This window comes from Nerophis ophidion, linkage group LG24 (assembly GCF_033978795.1).
Source record: "Nerophis ophidion isolate RoL-2023_Sa linkage group LG24, RoL_Noph_v1.0, whole genome shotgun sequence".
Classification (NCBI taxonomy): Eukaryota; Metazoa; Chordata; class Actinopteri; order Syngnathiformes; family Syngnathidae; genus Nerophis; species Nerophis ophidion.
The window spans coordinates 41,465,561-41,490,809 of record NC_084634.1 but is presented as its reverse complement, the minus strand read 5'-3'; the positions used below and the strand labels follow the sequence as shown (position 1 = coordinate 41,490,809).

Below are 25,249 nucleotides of genomic sequence, written 5' to 3'. Positions count from 1 at the left end.
TAATGTGTATAGGAGTAGTGTGTATAGTAGTGTGTATAATAGTAGTGTGTATAATAGTAGTGTGTATAATAGTAGTGTGTATAATAGTAGTGTGTATAATAGTAATGTGTATAGGAGTAGTGTGTATAATAGTGTGTATAATAGTGTGTATAATAGTAGTGTGTATAATAGTAGTGTGTATAATAGTAGTGTGTATAATAATAGTGTTAATAGGAGTAGTGTGTATAATAGTAGTGTGTATAATAGTAGTGTGTATAAAAATAGTGTGTATAATAGTAGTGTGTATAGGAGTAGTGTGTATAATAGTAGTGTGTATAATAGTAGTGTGTATAGAAGTAGTGTGTATAATAGTAGCGTGTATAATAGTAGTGTGTATAATAATAGTGTGTATAATAGTAGTGTGTATAATAAGTGTGTATAATAGTAGTGTGTATAATAGTAGTGTGTATAGGAGTAGTGTGTATAATAGTAGTGTGTATAATAGTAGTGTGTATAATAATAGTGTGTATAATAGTAGTGTTTATAATAGTAGTGTGTATAGGAGTAGTGTGTATAATAGTAGTGTGTATAATAGTGGGTATAATAGTAGTGTGTATAATAGTAGTGTGTATAATAATAGTGTGTATAATAGTAGTGTGTATAGGAGTAGTGTGTATAATAGTAGCGTGTATAATAGTAGCGTGTATAATAGTAGTGTGTATAGGAGTAGTGTGTATAATAGTAGTGTGTATAGGAGTAGTGTGTATAATAGTAATGTGTATAATAGTAATGTGTATAATAGTGGGTATAATAGTAGTGTGTATAATAGTAGTGTGTATAATAATAGTGTGTATAATAGTAGTGTGTAGAATAGTAGTGTGTATAATAGTAGTGTGTATAGGAGTAGTGTGTATAATAGTAGTGTGTATAATAGTAAGTGTGTATAATAGTAGTGTGTATAATAGTAGTGTGTATAATAGTAGCGTGTATAATAGTTGTGTGTATAATAGTAGTGTGTATAATAGTAGTGTGTATAATAGTAGTGTGTATAATAGTAGTGTGTATAATAGTAGTGTGTATAGGAGTAGTGTGTATAATAGTAGTGTGTATAATAGTGGATATAATAGTAGTGTGTATAATAGTAGTGTGTATAATAATAGTGTGTATAATAGTAGTGTGTATAATAGTAGTGTGTATAGAAGTAGTGTGTATAATAGTAGTGTGTATAATAGTAGCGTGTATGATAGTAGTGGGTATAATAGTAGTGTGTATAGGAATAGTGTGTATAATAGTAATGTGTATAATAGTAATGTGTATAATAGTGTGTATAATAGTAGTGTGTATAATAGTAGTGTGTATAATAATAGTGTGTATAATAGTAGTGTGTATAATAGTAGTGTGTATAGGAGTAGTGTGTATAATAGTAGTGTGTATAATAGTAGTGTGTATAGAAGTAGTGTGTGTAATAGTAGTGTGTATAATAGTAATGTGTATAGGAGTAGTGTGTATAATAGTAGCGTGTATAATAGTAGTGTGTATAATAGTAGTGTGTATAATAGTAGTGTGTATAATAGTAGTGTGTATAATAATAGTGTGTATAATAGTAGTGTGTATAATAGTAGTGTGTATAGAAGTAGTGTGTATAATAGTAGCGTGTATGATAGTAGTGGGTATAATAGTAGTGTGTATAGGAGTAGTGTGTATAATAGTAATGTGTATAATAGTAATGTGTATAATAGTGTGTATAATAGTGTGTATAATAGTAGTGTGTATAATAGTAGTGTGTATAATAATAGTGTGTATAATAGTAGTGTGTATAATAGTAGTGTGTATAGGAGTAGTGTGTATAATAGTAGTGTGTATAATAGTAGTGTGTATAATAGTAGTGTGTATAATAGTAATGTGTATAGGAGTAGTGTGTATAATAGTAGCGTGTATAATAGTAGTGTGTATAATAGTAGTGTGTATAATAGTAGTGTGTATAATAATAGTGTGTATAATAGTAGTTTGTATAATAGTAGTGTGTATGATAGTAGTGTGTATAATAGTAGTGTGTATAATAGTAATGTGTATAATAGTGTGTATAATAGTAGTGTGTATAATAGTAGTGTGTATAATAATAGTGTGTATAATAGTAGTGTGTATAATAGTAGTGTGTATAGGAGTAGTGTGTATAATAGTAGTGTGTATAATAGTAGTGTGTATAGAAGTACTGTGTATAATAGTAGTGTGTATAATAGTAGTGTGTATAATAGTAATGTGTAGAGGAGTAGTGTGTATAATAGTGTGTATAATAGTAGTGTGTATAATAGTAGTGTGTATAATAATAGTGTGTATAATAGTAGTGTGTCTAATAGTAGTGTGTATAATAGTAGTGTGTATAGGAGTAGTGTGTATAATAGTAGTGTGTATAATAGTAGTGTGTATAATAGTAGTGTGTATAGGAGTAGTGTGTATAATAGTAGTGTGTATAATAGTAGTGTGTATAATAATAGTGTGTATAATAGTAGTGTGTCTAATAGTAGTGTGTATAATAGTAGTGTGTATAGGAGTAGTGTGTATAATAGTAGTGTGTATAATAGTAGTGTGTATAATAATAGTGTGTATAATAGTAGTGTGTATAATAGTAGTGTGTATAGGAGTAGTGTGTATAATAGTAGTGTGTATAATAGTAGTGTGTATAATAGTAGTGTGTATAATAGTAGTGTGTATAATAATAGTGTGTATAATAGTAGTGTGTATAATAGTAATGTGTATAGGAGTAGTGTGTATAATAGTGTGTATAATAGTAGTGTGTATAATAGTAGTGTGTATAATAATAGTGTGTATAATAGTAGTGTGTATAATAGTAGTGTGTATAATAGTAGTGTGTATAATAATAGTGTGTATAGGAGTAGTGTGTATAATAGTAGTGTGTATAAAAATAGTGTGTATAATAGTAGTGTGTATAATAGTAGTGTGTATAGGAGTAGTGTGTATAATAGTAGTGTGTATAATAGTAGTGTGTATAGAAGTAGTGTGTATAATAGTAGCGTGTATAATAGTAGTGTGTATAATAATAGTGTGTATAATAGTAGTGTGTATAATAGTAGTGTGTATAATAGTAGTGTGTATAGGAGTAGTGTGTATAATAGTAGTGTGTATAATAGTAGTGTGTATAATAATAGTGTGTATAATAGTAGTGTTTATAATAGTAGTGTGTATAGGAGTAGTGTGTATAATAGTAGTGTGTATAATAGTGGGTATAATAGTAGTGTGTATAATAGTAGTGTGTATAATAATAGTGTGTATAATAGTAGTGTGTATAGGAGTAGTGTGTATAATAGTAGCGTGTATAATAGTAGCGTGTATAATAGTAGTGTGTATAGGAGTAGTGTGTATAATAGTAGTGTGTATAATAGTAGTGTGTATAGGAGTAGTGTGTATAATAGTAATGTGTATAATAGTGGGTATAATAGTAGTGTGTATAATAGTAGTGTGTATAATAATAGTGTGTATAATAGTAGTGTGTAGAATAGTAGTGTGTATAATAGTAGTGTGTATAGGAGTAGTGTGTATAATAGTAGCGTGTATAATAGTTGTGTGTATAATAGTAGTGTGTATAATAGTAGTGTGTATAATAGTAGTGTGTATAGGAGTAGTGTGTATAATAGTAGTGTGTATAATAGTGGATATAATAGTAGTGTGTATAATAGTAGTGTGTATAATAATAGTGTGTATAATAGTAGTGTGTATAATAGTAGTGTGTATAGAAGTAGTGTGTATAATAGTAGTGTGTATAATAGTAGCGTGTATGATAGTAGTGGGTATAATAGTAGTGTGTATAGGAGTAGTGTGTATAATAGTAATGTGTATAATAGTAATGTGTATAATAGTGTGTATAATAGTAGTGTGTATAATAGTAGTGTGTATAATAATAGTGTGTATAATAGTAGTGTGTATAATAGTAGTGTGTATAGGAGTAGTGTGTATAATAGTAGTGTGTATAATAGTAGTGTGTATAGAAGTAGTGTGTATAATAGTAGTGTGTATAATAGTAATGTGTATAGGAGTAGTGTGTATAATAGTAGCGTGTATAATAGTAGTGTGTATAATAGTAGTGTGTATAATAGTAGTGTGTATAATAGTAGTGTGTATAATAGTAGTGTGTATAATAGTGGGTATAATAGTAGTGTGTATAATAGTAGTGTGTATAATAATAGTGTGTATAATAGTAGTGTGTATAATAGTAATGTGTATAGGAGTAGTGTGTATAATAGTGTGTATAATAGTAGTGTGTATAATAGTAGTGTGTATAATAATAGTGTGTATAATAGTAGTGTGTATAATAGTAGTGTGTATAATAGTAGTGTGTATAATAATAGTGTGTATAGAGTAGTGTGTATAATAGTAGTGTGTATAATAGTAGTGTGTATAATAGTAGTGTGTATAATAGTAGTGTGTATAGGAGTAGTGTGTATAATAGTAGTGTGTATAATAGTAGTGAGTATAGAAGTAGTGTGTATAATAGTAGCGTGTATAATAGTAGTGTGTATAATAATAGTGTGTATAATAGTAGTGTGTATAATAAGTGTGTATAATAGTAGTGTGTATAATAGTAGTGTGTATAGGAGTAGTGTGTATAATAGTAGTGTGTATAATAGTAGTGTGTATAATAATAGTGTGTATAATAGTAGTGTTTATAATAGTAGTGTGTATAGGAGTAGTGTGTATAATAGTAGTGTGTATAATAGTAGTGTGTATAATAATAGTGTGTATAATAGTAGTGTGTATAGGAGTAGTGTGTATAATAGTACCGTGTATAATAGTAGCGTGTATAATAGTAGTGTGTATAGGAGTAGTGTGTATAATAGTAGTGTGTATAGGAGTAGTGTGTATAATAGTAATGTGTATAATAGTAATGTGTATAATAGTGGGTATAATAGTAGTGTGTATAATAGTAGTGTGTATAATAATAGTGTGTATAATAGTAGTGTGTAGAATAGTAGTGTGTATAATAGTAGTGTGTATAGGAGTAGTGTGTATAATAGTAGCGTGTATAATAGTTGTGTGTATAATAGTAGTGTGTATAATAGTAGTGTGTATAATAGTAGTGTGTATAGGAGTAGTGTGTATAATAGTAGTGTGTATAATAGTGGATATAATAGTAGTGTGTATAATAGTAGTGTGTATAATAATAGTGTGTATAATAGTAGTGTGTATAATAGTAGTGTGTATAGAAGTAGTGTGTATAATAGTAGTGTGTATAATAGTAGCGTGTATGATAGTAGTGGGTATAATAGTAGTGTGTATAGGAGTAGTGTGTATAATAGTAATGTGTATAATAGTAATGTGTATAATAGTGTGTATAATAGTGTGTATAATAGTAGTGTGTATAATAATAGTGTGTATAATAGTAGTGTGTATAATAGTAGTGTGTATAGGAGTAGTGTGTATAATAGTAGTGTGTATAATAGTAGTGTGTATAGAAGTAGTGTGTATAATAGTAGTGTGTATAATAGTAATGTGTATAGGAGTAGTGTGTATAATAGTAGCGTGTATAATAGTAGTGTGTATAATAGTAGTGTGTATAATAGTAGTGTGTATAGGAGTAGTGTGTATAATAGTAGTGTGTATAATAGTGGGTATAATAGTAGTGTGTATAATAGTAGTGTGTATAATAATAGTGTGTATAATAGTAGTGTGTATAATAGTAGTGTGTATAGAAGTAGTGTGTATAATAGTAGTGTGTATAATAGTAGCGTGTATGATAGTAGTTTGTATAATAGTAGTGTGTATGATAGTAGTGTGTATAATAGTAGTGTGTATAATAGTAATGTGTATAATAGTGTGTATAATAGTAGTGTGTATAATAGTAGTGTGTATAATAATAGTGTGTATAATAGTAGTGTGTATAATAGTAGTGTGTATAGGAGTAGTGTGTATAATAGTAGTGTGTATAATAGTAGTGTGTATAGAAGTACTGTGTATAATAGTAGTGTGTATAATAGTAGTGTGTATAATAGTAATGTGTATAGGAGTAGTGTGTATAATAGTAGCGTGTATAATAGTAGTGTGTATAATAGTAGTGTGTATAATAGTAGTGTGTATAATAATAGTGTGTATAATAGTAGTGTGTATAATAGTAGTGTGTATAGGAGTAGTGTTTATAATAATAGTGTGTATAATAGTAGTGTCTATAATAGTAGTGTGTATAGGAGTAGTGTGTATAATAATAGTGTGTATAATAGTAGTGTGTATAATAGTAGTGTGTATAGGAGCAGTGTGTATAATAGTAGTGTGTATAATAGTACTGTGTATAGGAGTAGTGTGTATAATAATAGTGTGTATAATAGTAGTGTGTATAATAGTAGTGTGTATAATAGTAGTGTGTATAGGAGCAGTGTGTATAATAGTAGTGTGTATAATAGTAGTGTGTATAGGAGTAGTGTGTATAATAGTAGTGTGTATAATAGTAGTGTGTATAATAGTAGTGTGTTTAGGAGTAGTGTGTATAATAGTAGTGTGTATAATAGTAGTGTGTATAATAGTAGTGTGTATAGGAGTAGTGTGTATAATAGTAGTGTGTATAGGAGTATTGTGTATAATAGTAGTGTGTATAGGAGTAGTGTGTATAATAGTAGTGTATAATAGTAGTGTGTATAGGAGTAGTGTGTATAATAGTAGTGTGTATAATAGTAGTGTGTTTAATAGTAGTGTGTATAATAGTAGTGTGTATAGGAGTAGTGTGTATAGGAGTAGTGTGTATAGGAGTAGTGTGTATAGGAGTAGTGTGTATAATAGTAGTGTGTATAATAGTGGGTATAATAGTAGTGTGTATAATAGTAGTGTGTATAATAGTAGTGTGTATAATAGTAGTGTGTATAATAGTAATGTGTATAGGAGTAGTGTGTATAATAGTGTGTATAATAGTAGTGTGTATAATAGTAGTGTGTATAATAATAGTGTGTATAATAGTAGTGTGTCTAATAGTAGTGTGTATAATAGTAGTGTGTATAGGAGTAGTGTGTATAATAGTAGTGTGTATAATAATAGTGTGTATAATAGTAGTGTGTATAATAGTAGTGTGTATAGGAGTAGTGTGTATAGGAGTAGTGTGTATAATAGTAGTGTGTATAATAGTAGTGTGTATAATAGTAGTGTGTATAATAGTAGTGTGTATAATAGTAGTGTGTATAATAATAGTTTGTATAATAGTAGTGTGTATAATAGTAGTGTGTATAATAGTAATGTGTATAGGAGTAGTGTGTATAATAGTGTGTATAATAGTAGTGTGTATAATAGTAGTGTGTATAATAATAGTGTGTATAATAGTAGTGTGTATAATAGTAGTGTGTATAATAGTAGTGTGTATAATAATAGTGTGTATAGGAGTAGTGTGTATAATAGTAGTGTGTATAAAAATAGTGTGTATAATAGTAGTGTGTATAAAAATAGTGTGTATAATAGTAGTGTGTATAATAATAGTGTGTATAATAGTAGTGTGTATAGGAGTTGTGTGTATAATAGTAGTGTGTATAGGAGTAGTGTGTATAATAGTAGTGTGTATAAAAGTAGTGTGTATAGAAGTAGTGTGTATAATAGTAGCGTGTATAATAGTAGTGTGTATAATAATAGTGTGTATAATAGTAGTGTGTATAATAAGTGTGTATAATAGTAGTGTGTATAATAGTAGTGTGTATAGGAGTAGTGTGTATAATAGTAGTGTGTATAATAGTAGTGTGTATAATAATAGTGTGTATAATAGTAGTGTTTATAATAGTAGTGTGTATAGGAGTAGTGTGTATAATAGTAGTGTGTATAATAGTGGGTATAATAGTAGTGTGTATAATAGTAGTGTGTATAATAATAGTGTGTATAATAGTAGTGTGTATAGGAGTAGTGTGTATAATAGTAGCGTGTATAATAGTAGTGTGTATAGGAGTAGTGTGTATAATAGTAGTGTGTATAATAGTAGTGTGTATAGGAGTAGTGTGTATAATAGTAATGTGTATAATAGTAATGTGTATAATAGTGGGTATAATAGTAGTGTGTATAATAGTAGTGTGTATAATAATAGTGTGTATAATAGTAGTGTGTATAATAGTAGTGTGTATAATAGTAGTGTGTATAGGAGTAGTGTGAAAAACTAGTAGCGTGTATAATAGTTGTGTGTATAATAGTAGTGTGTATAATAGTAGTGTGTATAATAGTAGTGTGTATAATAGTAGTGTGTATAATAGTAGTGTGTATAGGAGTAGTGTGTATAATAGTAGTGTGTATAATAGTGGATATAATAGTAGTGTGTATAATAATAGTGTGTATAATAGTAGTGTGTATAATAGTAGTGTGTATAGAAGTAGTGTGTATAATAGTAGTGTGTATAATAGTAGCGTGTATGATAGTAGTGTGTATAATAGTAATGTGTATAATAGTAGTGTGTATAGGAGTAGTGTGTATAATAGTAATGTGTATAATAGTAATGTGTATAATAGTGTGTATAATAGTGTGTATAATAGTAGTGTGTATAATAGTAGTGTGTATAGGAGTAGTGTGTATAATAGTAGTGTGTATAATAGTAGTGTGTATAGAAGTAGTGTGTATAATAGTAGTGTGTATAATAGTAATGTGTATAATAGTAGTGTGTATAATAGTAGTGTGTATAGAAGTAGTGTGTATAATAGTAGTGTGTATAATAGTAATGTGTATAGGAGTAGCGTGTATAATAGTAGCGTGTATAATAGTAGTGTGTATAATAGTAGTGTGTATAATAGTGGGTATAATAGTAGTGTGTATAGGAGTAGTGTGTATAATAGTAGTGTGTATAATAGTGGGTATAATAGTAGTGTGTATAATAGTAGTGTGTATAGGAGTAGTGTGTATAATAGTAGTGTGTATAATAGTAGTGTGTATAGGAGTAGTGTGTATAGGAGTAGTGTGTATAATAATAGTGTGTATAATAGTAGTGTGTATAATAGTAGTGTGTATAATAGTAGTGTGTATAATAATAGTGTGTATAATAGTAGTGTGTATAATAGTAGTGTGTATAGAAGTAGTGTGTATAATAGTAGCGTGTATAATAGTAGCGTGTATGATAGTAGTTTGTATAATAGTAGTGTGTATGATAGTAGTGTGTATAATAGTAGTGTGTATAATAGTAATGTGTATAATAGTGTGTATAATAGTAGTGTGTATAATAGTAGTGTGTATAATAATAGTGTGTATAATAGTAGTGTGTATAATAGTAGTGTGTATAGGAGTAGTGTGTATAATAGTAGTGTGTATAATAGTAGTGTGTATAGAAGTACTGTGTATAATAGTAGTGTGTATAATAGTAGTGTGTATAATAGTAATGTGTATAGGAGTAGTGTGTATAATAGTAGCGTGTATAATAGTAGTGTGTATAATAGTAGTGTGTATAATAGTAGTGTGTATAATAATAGTGTGTATAATAGTAGTGTGTATAGGAGTAGTGTGTATAATAATAGTGTGTATAATAGTAGTGTGTATAATAGTAGTGTGTATAGGAGTAGTGTGTATAATAGTAGTGTGTATAATAGTAGTGTGTATAGGAGCAGTGTGTATAATAGTAGTGTGTATAATAGTACTGTGTATAGGAGTAGTGTGTATAATAATAGTGTGTATAATAGTAGTGTGTATAATAGTAGTGTGTATAGGAGCAGTGTGTATAATAGTAGTGTGTATAATAGTAGTGTGTATAGGAGTAGTGTGTTTAATAGTAGTGTGTATAATAGTAGTGTGTATAGGAGTAGTGTGTATAATAGTAGTGTGTATAATAGTAGTGTGTATAATAGTAGTGTGTATAGGAGTAGTGTGTATAATAGTAGTGTGTATAATAGTAGTGTGTATAGGAGTAGTGTGTATAATAGTAGTGTGTATAGGAGTAGTGTGTATAATAGTAGTGTGTATAATAGTAGTGTGTTTAATAGTAGTGTGTATAATAGTAGTGTGTATAGGAGTAGTGTGTATAGGAGTAGTGTGTATAGGAGTAGTGTGTATAATAGTAGTGTGTATAATAGTGGGTATAATAGTAGTGTGTATAATAGTAGTGTGTATAATAATAGTGTGTATAATAGTAGTGTGTATAGAAGTAGTGTGTATAATAGTAGTGTGTATAGGAGTAGTGTGTATAATAGTAGTGTGTATAATAGTAGTGTGTTTAATAGTAGTGTGTATAATAGTAGTGTGTATAGGAGTAGTGTGTATAGGAGTAGTGTGTATAGGAGTAGTGTGTATAATAGTAGTGTGTATAATAGTGGGTATAATAGTAGTGTGTATAATAGTAGTGTGTATAATAATAGTGTGTATAATAGTAGTGTGTATAATAGTAGTGTGTATAATAGTAGTGTGTATAATAGTGGGTATAATAGTAGTGTGTATAATAGTAGTGTGTATAATAATAGTGTGTATAATAGTAATGTGTATAGGAGTAGTGTGTATAATAGTGTGTATAATAGTAGTGTGTATAATAGTAGTGTGTATAATAATAGTGTGTATAATAGTAGTGTGTCTAATAGTAGTGTGTATAATAGTAGTGTGTATAATAGTAGTGTGTATAGGAGTAGTGTGTATAGGAGTAGTGTGTATAATAGTAGTGTGTATAATAATAGTGTGTATAATAGTAGTGTGTATAGGAGTAGTGTGTATAATAGTAGTGTGTATAATAGTAGTGTGTATAATAGTAGTGTGTATAATAGTAGTGTGTATAATAATAGTGTGTATAATAGTAGTGTGTATAATAGTAGTGTGTATAATAGTAATGTGTATAGGAGTAGTGTGTATAATAGTGTGTATAATAGTAGTGTGTATAATAATAGTGTGTATAATAGTAGTGTGTATAATAGTAGTGTGTATAATAGTAGTGTGTATAATAGTAGTGTGTATAATAGTAGTGTGTATAATAATAGTGTGTATAGGAGTAGTGTGTATAATAGTAGTGTGTATAATAGTAGTGTGTATAAAAATAGTGTGTATAATAGTAGTGTGTATAAAAATAGTGTGTATAATAGTAGTGTGTATAATAATAGTGTGTATAATAGTAGTGTGTATAGGAGTAGTGTGTATAGGAGTAGTGTGTATAGGAGTAGTGTGTATAATAGTAGTGTGTATAATAGTAGTGTGTACAGAAGTAGTGTGTACAATAGTAGCGTGTATAATAGTAGTGTGTATAATAATAGTGTGTATAATAGTAGTGTGTATAATAAGTGTGTATAATAGTAGTGTGTATAATAGTAGTGTGTATAGGAGTAGTGTGTATAATAGTAGTGTGTATAATAGTAGTGTGTATAATAATAGTGTGTATAATAGTAGTGTTTATAATAGTAGTGTGTATAGGAGTAGTGTGTATAATAGTAGTGTGTATAATAGTGGGTATAATAGTAGTGTGTATAATAGTAGTGTGTATAATAGTAGTGTGTATAATAGTAGTGTGTATAATAGTAGTGTGTATAGGAGTAGTGTGTATAATAGTAGTGTGTATAATAGTAGTGTGTATAGGAGTAGTGTGTATAATAGTAGCGTGTATAATAGTAGTGTGTATAGGAGTAGTGTGTATAATAGTAGTGTGTATAATAGTAGTGTGTATAGGAGTAGTGTGTATAATAGTAATGTGTATAATAGTGGGTATAATAGTAGTGTGTATAATAGTAGTGTGTATAATAATAGTGTGTATAATAGTAGTGTGTATAATAGTAGTGTGTATAATAGTAGTGTGTATAATAGTAGTGTGTATAATAGTAGTGTGTATAGGAGTAGTGTGTATAATAGTAGCGTGTATAATAGTAGTGTGTATAGGAGTAGTGTGTATAATAGTAGTGTGTATAATAGTAGTGTGTATAGGAGTAGTGTGTATAATAGTAATGTGTATAATAGTGGGTATAATAGTAATGTGTATAATAGTGGGTATAATAGTAGTGTGTATAATAGTAGTGTGTATAATAATAGTGTGTATAATAGTAGTGTGTATAATAGTAGTGTGTATAATAGTAGTGTGTATAGGAGTAGTGTGTATAATAGTAGCGTGTATAATAGTTGTGTGTATAATAGTAGTGTGTATAATAGTAGTGTGTATAATAGTAGTGTGTATAATAGTAGTGTGTATAATAGTAGTGTGTATAGGAGTAGTGTGTATAATAGTAGTGTGTATAATAGTGGATATAATAGTAGTGTGTATAATAATAGTGTGTATAATAGTAGTGTGTATAATAGTAGTGTGTATAGAAGTAGTGTGTATAATAGTAGTGTGTATAATAGTAGCGTGTATGATAGTAGTGTGTATAATAGTAGTGTGTATAGGAGTAGTGTGTATAATAGTAGTGTGTATAATAGTAGTGTGTATAGAAGTAGTGTGTATAATAGTAGTGTGTATAATAGTAATGTGTATAGGAGTAGTGTGTATAATAGTAGCGTGTATAATAGTAGTGTGTATAATAGTAGTGTGTATAATAGTAGTGTGTATAGGAGTAGTGTGTATAATAGTAGTGTGTATAATAGTGGGTATAATAGTAGTGTGTATAATAGTAGTGTGTATAATAATAGTGTGTATAATAGTAGTGTGTATAATAGTAGTGTGTATAGAAGTAGTGTGTATAATAGTAGTGTGTATAATAGTAGCGTGTATGATAGTAGTTTGTATAATAGTAGTGTGTATGATAGTAGTGTGTATAATAGTAGTGTGTATAATAGTAATGTGTATAATAGTGTGTATAATAGTGTGTATAATAGTAGTGTGTATAATAGTAGTGTGTATAATAATAGTGTGTATAATAGTAGTGTGTATAATAGTAGTGTTAATAGGAGTAGTGTGTATAATAGTAGTGTGTATAATAGTAGTGTGTATAGAAGTACTGTGTATAATAGTAGTGTGTATAATAGTAGTGTGTATAATAGTAATGTGTATAGGAGTAGTGTGTATAATAGTAGCGTGTATAATAGTAGTGTGTATAATAGTAGTGTGTATAATAATAGTGTGTATAATAGTAGTGTGTATAATAGTAGTGTGTATAGGAGTAGTGTGTATAATAATAGTGTGTATAATAGTAGTGTGTATAATAGTAGTGTGTATAGGAGCAGTGTGTATAATAGTAGTGTGTATAATAGTACTGTGTATAGGAGTAGTGTGTATAATAATAGTGTGTATAATAGTAGTGTGTATAATAGTAGTGTGTATAGGAGCAGTGTGTATAATAGTAGTGTGTATAGGAGTAGTGTGTATAATAGTAGTGTGTATAATAGTAGTGTGTATAGGAGTAGTGTGTATAATAGTAGTGTGTATAATAGTAGTGTGTATAATAGTAGTGTGTATAATAGTAGTGTGTATAATAGTAGTGTGTATAATAGTAGTGTGTATAGGAGTAGTGTGTATAATAGTAGTGTGTATAATAGTGGATATAATAGTAGTGTGTATAATAATAGTGTGTATAATAGTAGTGTGTATAATAGTAGTGTGTATAGAAGTAGTGTGTATAATAGTAGTGTGTATAATAGTAGCGTGTATGATAGTAGTGGGTATAATAGTAGTGTGTATAGGAGTAGTGTGTATAATAGTAATGTGTATAATAGTAATGTGTATAATAGTGTGTATAATAGTGTGTATAATAGTAGTGTGTATAATAGTAGTGTGTATAATAGTAGTGTGTATAGGAGTAGTGTGTATAATAGTAGTGTGTATAATAGTAGTGTGTATAGAAGTAGTGTGTATAATAGTAGTGTGTATAATAGTAATGTGTATAGGAGTAGTGTGTATAATAGTAGCGTGTATAATAGTAGTGTGTATAATAGTAGTGTGTATAATAGTAGTGTGTATAGGAGTAGTGTGTATAATAGTAGTGTGTATAATAGTGGGTATAATAGTAGTGTGTATAATAGTAGTGTGTATAATAATAGTGTGTATAATAGTAGTGTGTATAATAGTAGTGTGTATAGAAGTAGTGTGTATAATAGTAGTGTGTATAATAGTAGCGTGTATGATAGTAGTTTGTATAATAGTAGTGTGTATGATAGTAGTGTGTATAATAGTAGTGTGTATAATAGTAATGTGTATAATAGTGTGTATAATAGTGTGTATAATAGTAGTGTGTATAATAGTAGTGTGTATAATAATAGTGTGTATAATAGTAGTGTGTATAATAGTAGTGTTAATAGGAGTAGTGTGTATAATAGTAGTGTGTATAATAGTAGTGTGTATAGAAGTACTGTGTATAATAGTAGTGTGTATAATAGTAGTGTGTATAATAGTAATGTGTATAGGAGTAGTGTGTATAATAGTAGCGTGTATAATAGTAGTGTGTATAATAGTAGTGTGTATAATAATAGTGTGTATAATAGTAGTGTGTATAATAGTAGTGTGTATAGGAGTAGTGTGTATAATAATAGTGTGTATAATAGTAGTGTGTATAATAGTAGTGTGTATAGGAGTAGTGTGTATAATAATAGTGTGTATAATAGTAGTGTGTATAATAGTAGTGTGTATAGGAGCAGTGTGTATAATAGTAGTGTGTATAATAGTACTGTGTATAGGAGTAGTGTGTATAATAATAGTGTGTATAATAGTAGTGTGTATAATAGTAGTGTGTATAGGAGCAGTGTGTATAATAGTAGTGTGTATAGGAGTAGTGTGTATAATAGTAGTGTGTATAATAGTAGTGTGTATAGGAGTAGTGTGTATAATAGTAGTGTATAATAGTAGTGTGTATAGGAGTAGTGTGTATAATAGTAGTGTGTATAATAGTAGTGTGTATAGGAGTAGTGTGTATAATAATAGTGTGTATAATAGTAGTGTGTATAATAGTAGTGTGTATAGGAGTAGTGTGTATAATAATAGTGTGTATAATAGTAGTGTGTATAATAGTAGTGTGTATAGGAGCAGTGTGTATAATAGTAGTGTGTATAATAGTACTGTGTATAGGAGTAGTGTGTATAATAATAGTGTGTATAATAGTAGTGTGTATAATAGTAGTGTGTATAATAGTAGTGTGTATAGGAGCAGTGTGTATAATAGTAGTGTGTATAGGAGTAGTGTGTATAATAGTAGTGTGTATAATAGTAGTGTGTATAGGAGTAGTGTGTATAATAGTAGTGTGTATAATAGTAGTGTGTATAATAGTAGTGTGTATAGGAGTAGTGTGTATAATAGTAGTGTGTATAATAGTAGTGTGTATAGGAGTAGTGTGTATAATAGTAGTGTGTATAGGAGTAGTGTGTATAATAGTAGTGTATAATAGTAGTGTGTATAGGAGTAGTGTGTATAATAGTAGTGTGTATAATAGTAGTGTGTTTAATAGTAGTGTGTATAATAGTGTATAATAGTAGTGTGTATAATAGTAGTGTGTATAGGAGTAGTGTGTATAATAGTAGTGTGTATAGGAGTAGTGTGTATAATAGTAGCGTGTATAATAGTAGTGTGTATAGGAGTAGTGTGTATAATAGGTAGTGTGTATAATAGTAGTGTGTATAACAGTAGTGTGTATAATAGTAGTGTGTATAGGAGTAGTGTGTATAATAGTAGTGTGTATAACAGTAGTGTGTATAATAGTAGTCTGTATAGGAGTAGTGTGTATAATAGTAGCGTGTATAATAGTAGTGTGTATAATAGTAGTGTGTATAGGAGTAGTGTTTATAATAGTAGTGTGTATAATAGCAGTGTGTATAATAGTAGAGTGTATAATAGTAGTGTGTATAATAGTAGTGTGTATAGGAGCAGTGTGTATAATAGTAGTGTGTATAATAGTAGTGTGTATAGGAGTAGTGTGTATAATAGTAGTGTGTATAATAGTAGTGTGTATAATAGTAGTGTGTATAATAGTAGTGTTTATAATAGTAGTGTGTATAATAGCAGTGTGTATAATAGTAGAGTGTATATTAGTAATGTGTATAATAGTAGTCTGTATAATATTAGTGTGTATAATAGTAGTGTGTATAATAGTAGTATGTATAATAGTAGTGTGTATAATAGTAGTGTGTATAATAGTAGTGTGTATAATAGTAGTGGGTATAATAGTAGTGTGTATAATAGTAGTGTGTATATGAGTAGTGTCTCCCCATGTCTAGCATTAAAAGATTACAGTTGGTACAAAATGCGGCTGCTAAACTTTTGACAAGAACAAGAAAGTTTGATCACATTACGCCTATACTGTATATACCTTTATATACATATATACATATATATATACCTATACTGTATATACCTTTATATACATATATACATACATATATCAATCAATCAATCAATGTTTACTTATATAGCCCTAAATCACTAGTGTCTCAAAGGGCTGCACAAACCACTACGACATCCTCGGTAGGCCCACATAAGGGCAAGGAAAACTCACACCCAGTGGGACGTCGGTGACAATAATGACTATGAGAACCTTGGAGAGGAGGAAAGCAATGGATGTCGAGCGGGTCCAACATGATACTGTGAAAGTTCAATCCATAATGGATCCAACACAGTCGCGAGAGTCCAGTCCAAAGCGGATCCAACACAGCAGCGAGAGTCCCGTTCACAGCGGCGCCAGCAGGAAACCATCCCAAGTGGAGGCGGATCAGCAACGCAGAGATGTCCCCAGCCAATACACAGGCAAGCAGTACATGGCCACCGGATCGGACCGGACCCCCTCCACAAGGGAGAGTGGGACATAGAAGAAAAAGAAAAGAAACGGCAGATCAACTGGTCTAAAAAGGGAGTCTATTTATAGGCTAGATTAGATTAGATTAGATAGTACTTTATTTATTCCGTCAGGAGTGTTCCTTCAGGAAAATTACAATTTTCAGCACAATCCCATTCAAGATCAGACAAACATTACAGGGAGACAGAACAGGATCGCTGACGGGTCTGCCGGCTTCCAGCGCCCCTTACAAAAAAGATGACATACAGGTAAACATGGGGGGTGGGGGGGAGAAAAGAATAGAAGATTAAAATAAAATAAAAAAAATCGGTCTTAGCCTGGGCCCTGGAGTGGGGGTGCAGACTGAAGCCAAGGGGAAAAAAAATAAATAAATAAATAAACAACTCATAGCCATAGTACACATCCCTCTTACATGTGTGTAAGAGGGAAACATCAAAGAAGACAAAGGACATGAAAGACATTAAAGAGCAGAGCAGACACAAGCAGACACTTCTACATACAGCTATGAATAAAAAGTAAAAGAAACATATCCACTGTGGTGGCCTCTGCGGTGTTCCACGCCATTGTCCGCTGGGGAGGAGGGAGCATGGCCAGAGACAGGAGCAGACCCAACAAAGCAACCAAGACAGCCGACTCCACTCTCGGCCAGTGTCCAGTCCACATGGATTAGTGAGGATACGTTCAAGAAGACTGAGGTGTCCGACACCTGCTCACCCAGTCAAGACACCGCAAAGACTCTCCGTCCCAGCGCTCAGTGCTAGCTCCGCAGTCCTGTCCCCTCATCCGCATCTCCTCCAGTCCCTCCAAACAGACTCCGGTGTAGCAGAGACCCAGCAGCTGGTCTCCATGGCCAAAAGGCTCCCGGGAGGCAGATCCAGAAGTCCACAAAAAAAGCACCACAGAGGTCACGAAAGTGCCACCCCTTGTCACACAGTCCCAAAGGGTCCCGGACCAAAATGCAAAAAAATATAATAAGACATGAAAACAAGAGGGAAACACAAAAGGATGACACAAGAGCACAGAGCTCCTGCCTACAGCAGCCACTACAGCAGCGCCATCTTGGGGGGAAAAAAAAAAAAAAAAAAAAGAGTATACAAATGAGTTTTAAGGTGAGACTTAAATGCTTCTACTGAGGTGGCATCTCCAACTGTTACCGGGAGGGCATTCCAGAGTACTGGAGCCCGAACGGAAAACGCTCTATAGCCCGCAGACTTTTTTTGGGCTTTGGGAATCACTAATAAACCGGAGTCCTTTGAACGCAAATTTCTTGCCGGGACATATGGTACAATACAATCGGCAAGATAGGCTGGAGCTAGACCGTGTAGTATTTTATACCTAAGTAGTAAAACCTTAAAGTCACATCTTAAGTGCACAGGAAGCCAGTGCAGGTGAGCCAGTACAGGTATATATGTATGTATATATGTATATAAAGGTATATACAGTATAGGTATATATGTATGTATATATGTATATAAAGGTATATACAGTATAGGTATACATGTATGTATATATGTATATAAAGGTATATACAGTATAGGTATACATGTATGTATATATGTATATAAAGGTATATACAGTATAGGTATATATGTATGTATATATGTATATAAAGGTATATACAGTATAGGCGTAATATGATCAAACTTTCTTGTTCTTGTCAAAAGTCTAGCAGCCGCATTTTGCACCAACTGTAATCTTTTAATGCTAGACATGGGGAGACCCCAAAATAATACGTTACAGTAATCGAGACGAGACGTAACAAACGCATGGATAATGATCTCAGCGTCTTTAGTGGACAGAATGGAGCGAATTTTAGCGATATTACGGAGATGAAAGAAGGCCGTTTTAGTAACACTTTTAATGTGTGCCTCAAAGGAGAGAGTTGGGTGGAAGATAATACCCAGATTCTTTACCGTGTCGCCTTGTTTAATTGTCTGGTTGTCAAATGTTAGAGTTGTATTATTAAATAGAGTTCGGTGTCTAGCAGGACCGATAATCAGCATTTCCGTTTTTTTGGCGTTGAGTTGCAAAAAGTTAGCGGACATCCATTGTTTAATTTCATTAAGACACGCCTCCAGCTGACTACAATCCGGCGTGTTGGTCAGCTTTAGGGGTATGTAGAGTTGGGTGTCATCAGCATAACAGTGAAAGCTAGCACCGTATTTGCGTATGATGTCACCTAGCGGCAGCATGTAGATGCTGAAGAGTGCAGGGCCAAGGACCGAACCCTGGGGAACTCCACACGTTACCTTAACGTAGTCCGAGGTCACATTGTTATGGGAGACACACTGCATCCTATCAGTAAGATAAGAGTTAAACCAAGACAGGGCTAAGTCTGACATACCAATTTGTGTTTTGATACGTTCTAATAAAATATTATGATCGACGGTATCGAAAGCAGCGCTAAGATCGAGGAGCAGCAACATAGATGACGCATCAGAATCCATCGTTAGCAATAGATCATTAGTCATTTTTGCGAGGGCTGTCTCCGTGGAGTGATTTGCCCTGAAACCGGATTGAAAGGTTTCACATAGATTGTTAGACGCTAAGTGTTCATTTAACTGCTCCGCAACAATTTTTTCGAGGATTTTTGAAATAAAGGGAAGGTGAGACACCGGTCGGTAGTTTACCATGAGGTCAGGATCGAGGTTAGGTCTTTTAAGAAGAGGATGAATAACTGCTTTTTTGAATGCTAGGGGAACAGTGCCCGAGGAGAGTGATAAGTTTATAATATTTAGCACTGATGGACCTAATAATACAAAGAGCTCCTTGATCAGTTTCCCAGGAAGAGGGTCAAGTAAACATGTTGTTTGTTTTATTCCATTTACACGTTGTAACAATTCCTCTAATGTTATTTCCTCAAAACGAGAGAATCTATTTTGGAGGGCAGTATCCGCCGTATATACAATCATATCAGTGTTAATAGAACCCTATACTGGCTCACCTGCACTGGCTTCCTGTGCACTTAAGATGTGACTTTAAGGTTTTACTACTTACATATAAAATACTACACGGTCTAGCTCCATCCTATCTTGCCGATTGTATTGTACCATATGTCCCGGCAAGAAATCTGCGTTCAAAGGACTCCGGCTTATTAGTGATTCCCAAAGCATTTAGTCTTCGACTTAGATTGGTCACATCTAGTCTTAGACTTAGATTGGTCACATCTAGTCTTAGACTTAGATTGGTCACATCTAGTCTTAGACCTTAGGCCCATTTTGCACACAACTTCTTTAGTTTTGTCAGTGCATCTCTAAAGGTTCTTGGTATTCGAACAGATCAGTCTTTCCAAATCGTACATCAATGTTTTCCTTCTCGACTTCGCTCATCCCCAACTCCCTGTTTCACTCCAGGTTTTATTTGGAAAGGTTCTGAGGTTTCCTTGTTCAGTTTCACGCAGCATTTGCAGTTTTCAGAGAAGTCCTGCATTATTACATTTGTCATTTGGTCCGGAAGTCCATAGTTTTTCACTATTCTGCTATCGAAGGCCTTTGAAAAGTCAACCAATGTTCTCAAACGTGTCTGTTGATATTCAGAGTACATTTCAATGATCTTTTTTTAGGGAATGTACTAACTTTGTTCTCTGAAGTCTGTTTGTTGTGGTTAGAAAGAATACAAAAATAGTCCAAAACTTTGAATCCCTACAGGGTTCTTTACATTCCCATCCTTCCTTGTAGGAAGTGACATAAAACAACATTTCTTTCTTTCATTCAGTGAATATCATCTGCTTCTGTCCTTCACACTCACTTTGTCAGTTCCAATGCTTGAAGAACAAAGATATGTCCATCTGTGACTTAAGCTAATGCTAGCAAGGAGACCACGTTTTGAGGCGGATCTTCTGGCGTTCCTTTGACATTTACTACGTGGAGGCTTGTAACTTCAATTGTCATTAAAAAAGCCTATGGCTTTGATGTAAGCGCCCTCATTGCATGTGTGTAAAAGTAGCTAAAAGTTGCAGTTGGGAAATGTAGTTAAGCTACATAGCTCCGCTACATGTCTCTTGTTACTGCACATCACTGCCTATGGACAATTTAGAGTACTCAAGTCACCTAACATTTATATGTTGGTGGAAGCCAGAGAGTCCGGACACACAGAGAGAACATGCACAGTCTAAATGTCTACATGCTAACCATCAGGCCACCGTGCCGTTAGGATTAAGGGTTAGGCCAGGGGTAGGCAACCCAAATGTTGAAAGAGCCATATTGGAGCAGAAATACAAAAAAGTAATCCGTCTGGTGCCGCAAAAAACTAAGTCTTACATAAGTGTTATGATGAAGGAAACACATGATGTAAGTGTCTATATTAGCCTACTATCAAAATGACTTTAAAAGTCTTATATTAGGCTGACCATACGTCCTCTTTTCCCCGGACATGTCCTCTTTTGTGGCGTTGTCCTGCGTGTCCGGGCAGCTTTTTTTAAATGCGTCAAATTTCCATCATTTTTTAATTAGAGTTGCGTGTATTTGTTGGCTGAGTTCTTAACGTCTACTTTCAGAGCGTGCACATCACAACATACAAGATGCCGTCATGGCAACACACCACCCCCCCATGCTCGTCACTCCTGTTGCATGCTGGGTAGTGTAGTCCTTTTATTCCCTGGCTCATTACATCACACTAGCTGTAAATATTGTAGCGGCTGGCTACGGGGTGTTAGCCAATGGCTTTGGTTGGGGGGCGGGACTTCCGGGGAAGTTAGTGAAGTGTTGGTTCGAGGAAAAGGAAATAGACTTCTTGGTAAACACTAAGGTGAGTGTAAGACTCCAGAGATTTAAGCATTTAATATAAAATGTATGTATGCCCTGGCACACCATTATCATCATTTCATGACCCAAGCAAAACACTTTTTACACTTTTATACTGAAATTAATACACTTACAACTTATTAAATAAAAAAATTGGAAAAAATAGTGGCGAAGGTAAATTTTAGATCCATGAAGGAAAGAAGAAAGTGAATGAATGTTTATAACTGAATACATTTACATATGTATACACATTTGTTTGTTTTTTTATTATTTTTTAAATGAATTAAGTAACATCTATGACAACCTTTTTCCAAAACACGATATAGAATGTGAGAGACAAAAGGATAATGAATACCTTTATCATTTGTTTTCAAAACGCTTACAAAAAAGTGGGACCCCAAAGATTTTACTGTGGGACCCCATTTTTATGACTTGATTGGGTCCCTGGGACCCCATTTTAGAAATCCCTTGCGCCAACACAGCCGTCAACAGAGGAGAAAAAAATGCTTTATTTAAATAAATATATTATTTATAAAGCAAGTTCGAGTATCATTGACAAATTTTCACCTACTTTCGGCCTTGGCACGCATATGTGTCCTCTTTTGGGGATTTCAGAATATGGTCAGCCTATCTTATATGAGTGTTATAATGAAGACAACACATGATGTAAGTGTCTATATTAGTTATATTAGCCTACTATCAAAATGACTTTAAAAGTCTTATATAAGTGTTATAATGAAGACAACACATGATGTAAGTGTCTATATTAGTTATATTAGCCTACTATCAAAATGACTTTAAAAGTCTTATATGAGTGTTATAATGAAGACAACACATGATGTAAGTGTCTATATTAGTTATATTAGCCTACTATCAAAATGACTTTAAAAGTCTTATATGAGTGTTATAATGAAGACAACACATGATGTAAGTGTCTATATTAGTTATATTAGCCTACTATCAAAATGACTTTAAAAGTCTTATATGAGTGTTATAATGAAGACAACACATGATGTAAGTGTCTATATTAGTTATATTAGCCTACTATCAAAATGACTTTAAAAGTCTTATATAAGTGTTATAATGAAGACAACACATGATGTAAGTGTCTATATTAGTTATATTAGCCTACTATCAAAATGACTTTAAAAGTCTTATATGAGTGTTATAATGAAGACAACACATGATGTAAGTGTCTATATTAGCCTACTATCAAAATGACTTTAAAAGTCTTATATAAGTTTTATAATGAAGACAACACATGATGTAAGTGTCTATATTAGCCTACTATCAAAATGACTTTAAAAGTCTTATATAAGTGTTATAATGAAGACAAGACATGATGTAAGTGTCTATATTAGCCTACTATCAAAATGACTTTAAAAGTCTTATATAAGTGTTATAATGAAGGCAACACATGATGTAAGTGTCTATATTAGCCTACTATCAAAATGACTTTAAAAGTCTTATATAAGTGTTATAATGAAGACAACACATGATGTAAGTGTCCATATTAGTTATATTAGCCTACTATCAAAATGACTTTAAAAGTCTTATATGAGTGTTATAATGAAGACAACACATGATGTAAGTGTCTATATCAGCCTACTATCAAAAGGACTGTGTTGCAAGCTGAAGCAAATCTTCGTTGACCGAAATGTTGAAATGTAATATTTATTTTACACATTGTGTCCAAGTTTAAGGAAATCACAGGCTGTCTTCTTCTAATGGATTTATTACAATCTTTGCAAGTTGGGTAGCTTTTGCTGTGGTCTGGAACAACATGGCACACCAACAACTATCAGAAATGCACCCAATATTACTTACAGATAATGTGTCATGAAACATGTATATATAAATGAAATACACAGAGGACATAAGTAAAGGAAATTAGATGAGCCCAAATATAGCTACAAACACCTTTGTGCATTCACTTACAGTATAAAACATTTGGTGGACAAAATGAGAAAAAGTAGTTGCATAAAACACATTTTTCTGTGGCAGCGTCGGAGAAAAGTGTACATGTAAACAAACTGTTGATTCAGTCCACACGACAAGTTCAAGGGCCGCTGAAATGAGTAGGACAAAACGGCGCTCACCAAATAGTGTCATCATTGTAGCTTAAACACAAACATATTAAACATATTAACAATTAGGAAGGTTTGTGTTGTGTTTGTCCTCCTACTCAAACCATCAAGCCATATTACAACAACAAATATATTTTTCTCCCCATTTCTTTCCATTTCCATGCATTTTTGAAGACGCAACAGTGCGCCGCTCAAGAGCTGCAGATTGCTGAGCCCCGGTGGAGGAGGAAACTTACTAGAGATGCGTGCTTTGCGGTCTCATTCGCGGATAAACAGCGGGTCGGGCGGTTGACATGACGAAAAAATTGATTTTGATTAGATTCGGGCGGGTGGCGGTTGAACCATCCGGAAATATTTGATATGCATGGTTCTGGGATCGGTATCCTTTGCCATTCAAAGTGCCATTTAAGACCCGTGTCATAAAGCAAAGAAGTCAATTAGAGACGCTATTACTATCCTGAATGACTGCCGGTAGTCACCCAGATAATAAGAATTAGGGCGTGCTATGAAGCCATTGAATTTGTCCCCTTCTACAACATGTACCATCTGCTTGTCAGTCCAGCAACATGTTGTGTGTGTGGCTTCCGTGGCAACATGCACACGACTGCAAGGCATACTGGGTGACACAGAGTACACTGATGGTTGTGATATAAACAATTTTAACACTCTTAGTAATATGCGCCACGCTGTGAAGCCACACCCAACAAGATTGACAAAAACACATTTCGGGAGAACATCCTCACAGTTACACAACATAAACGCAACACAACAAATACCCATAATCCTTTGTATTCATGACAATTCCTGAATATATTTTACACCCCCCCCTCCGTGCTTCGGTAAGGTGGGCGGAGTTGGGGGTGCGGGGGTGTAAAATATATTCAGGAACTATCATGAATACAAAAGATTATGGGTATTTGTTGTGTTGCGTTTATGTTGTGTAACTGTGAGGATGTTCTCCCGAAATGTGTTTTTGTCAATCTTGTTGGGTGTGGCTTCACAGCGTGGCGCATATTAGTGAGTGTTAAAGTTGTTTATATCACAACCATCAGTGTACTCTGTATCACCCAGTATGCCTTTCAATCTTGAATGTGTAATTGCGGAAGCTGCACACAACATGTTGCCGGACCAACAATTGGTTCGTACATGTTGTTGAAGATGTCAAAGGCAATGGCTACACAGCACGCCCATATTCTTGTCATCAGGATGAATGCTATTGGATTGTTGCGGGAACGTTAGCGGCTCCACTTGTCTTCATTACTCTGTGAAACAGGTTTAAATAGTTCTGTGAGTGGTAAAGGCGGAAAACCTCTGATGTATTTCAGCGGGCGGGTACAGTCCTGATAAAATGTTGGTTCGGGTGGACGGCGGGTGGATGACGACTTTGCTGATGCAGATGATATAATTGCCTATCCGTGCATCTCTAAAACTTACACAAATACCCGCACTGCACTTTTATGTCTGTTTGGAAGTCTAAATGAGTATTTTTGATGAATAGTTTAGCTCTATTAAATATAGCAACCAAAGTGCTAAGTTAGCAGCACTTCTTGCTTCTACTGTACAACATGAGAGTGTATAGAACTATTATGGAATATGTTATTTGGTGGAAGTAATATATTGACTGAGAAGAGAGAGTGTGAATGTGTTCACACAACAGTAATAATTGTGTGCTTTCATTCTCAGGCGTTCTGAAAAGCACAATACCAGTGGTCACCTTTGAAGAAAGTGGTCCAAACTCTGCACTTCATTTCTTGTGTCACCATGGCGACCCGACTAAGCCCAGGTTAGAAAATGTGACTTGCACCAGACATGTTAGTCG

The 25,249-nt window shown here is 32.7% G+C and overlaps 2 protein-coding genes across 9 annotated transcripts in view; both read left to right on the top strand.

Annotated features, from left to right (window-relative positions):
- Positions 1-25,122, top strand: part of LOC133542213 (D-glutamate cyclase, mitochondrial-like) — an 89,990-nt gene extending 64,868 nt beyond the window's left edge. Inside the window, exon 7 of the mRNA XM_061886110.1 lies at positions 25,114-25,122. Within this exon, the coding sequence (XP_061742094.1) occupies positions 25,114-25,122 (9 nt within the window). The remainder of the gene's footprint in view (positions 1-25,113) is intronic.
- LOC133542339 (ovarian cancer G-protein coupled receptor 1-like) overlaps positions 1-25,249 on the top strand; it is a 621,591-nt gene that overhangs the window by 547,460 nt on the left and 48,882 nt on the right. The gene's annotated exons all lie outside the window — the stretch shown is intronic.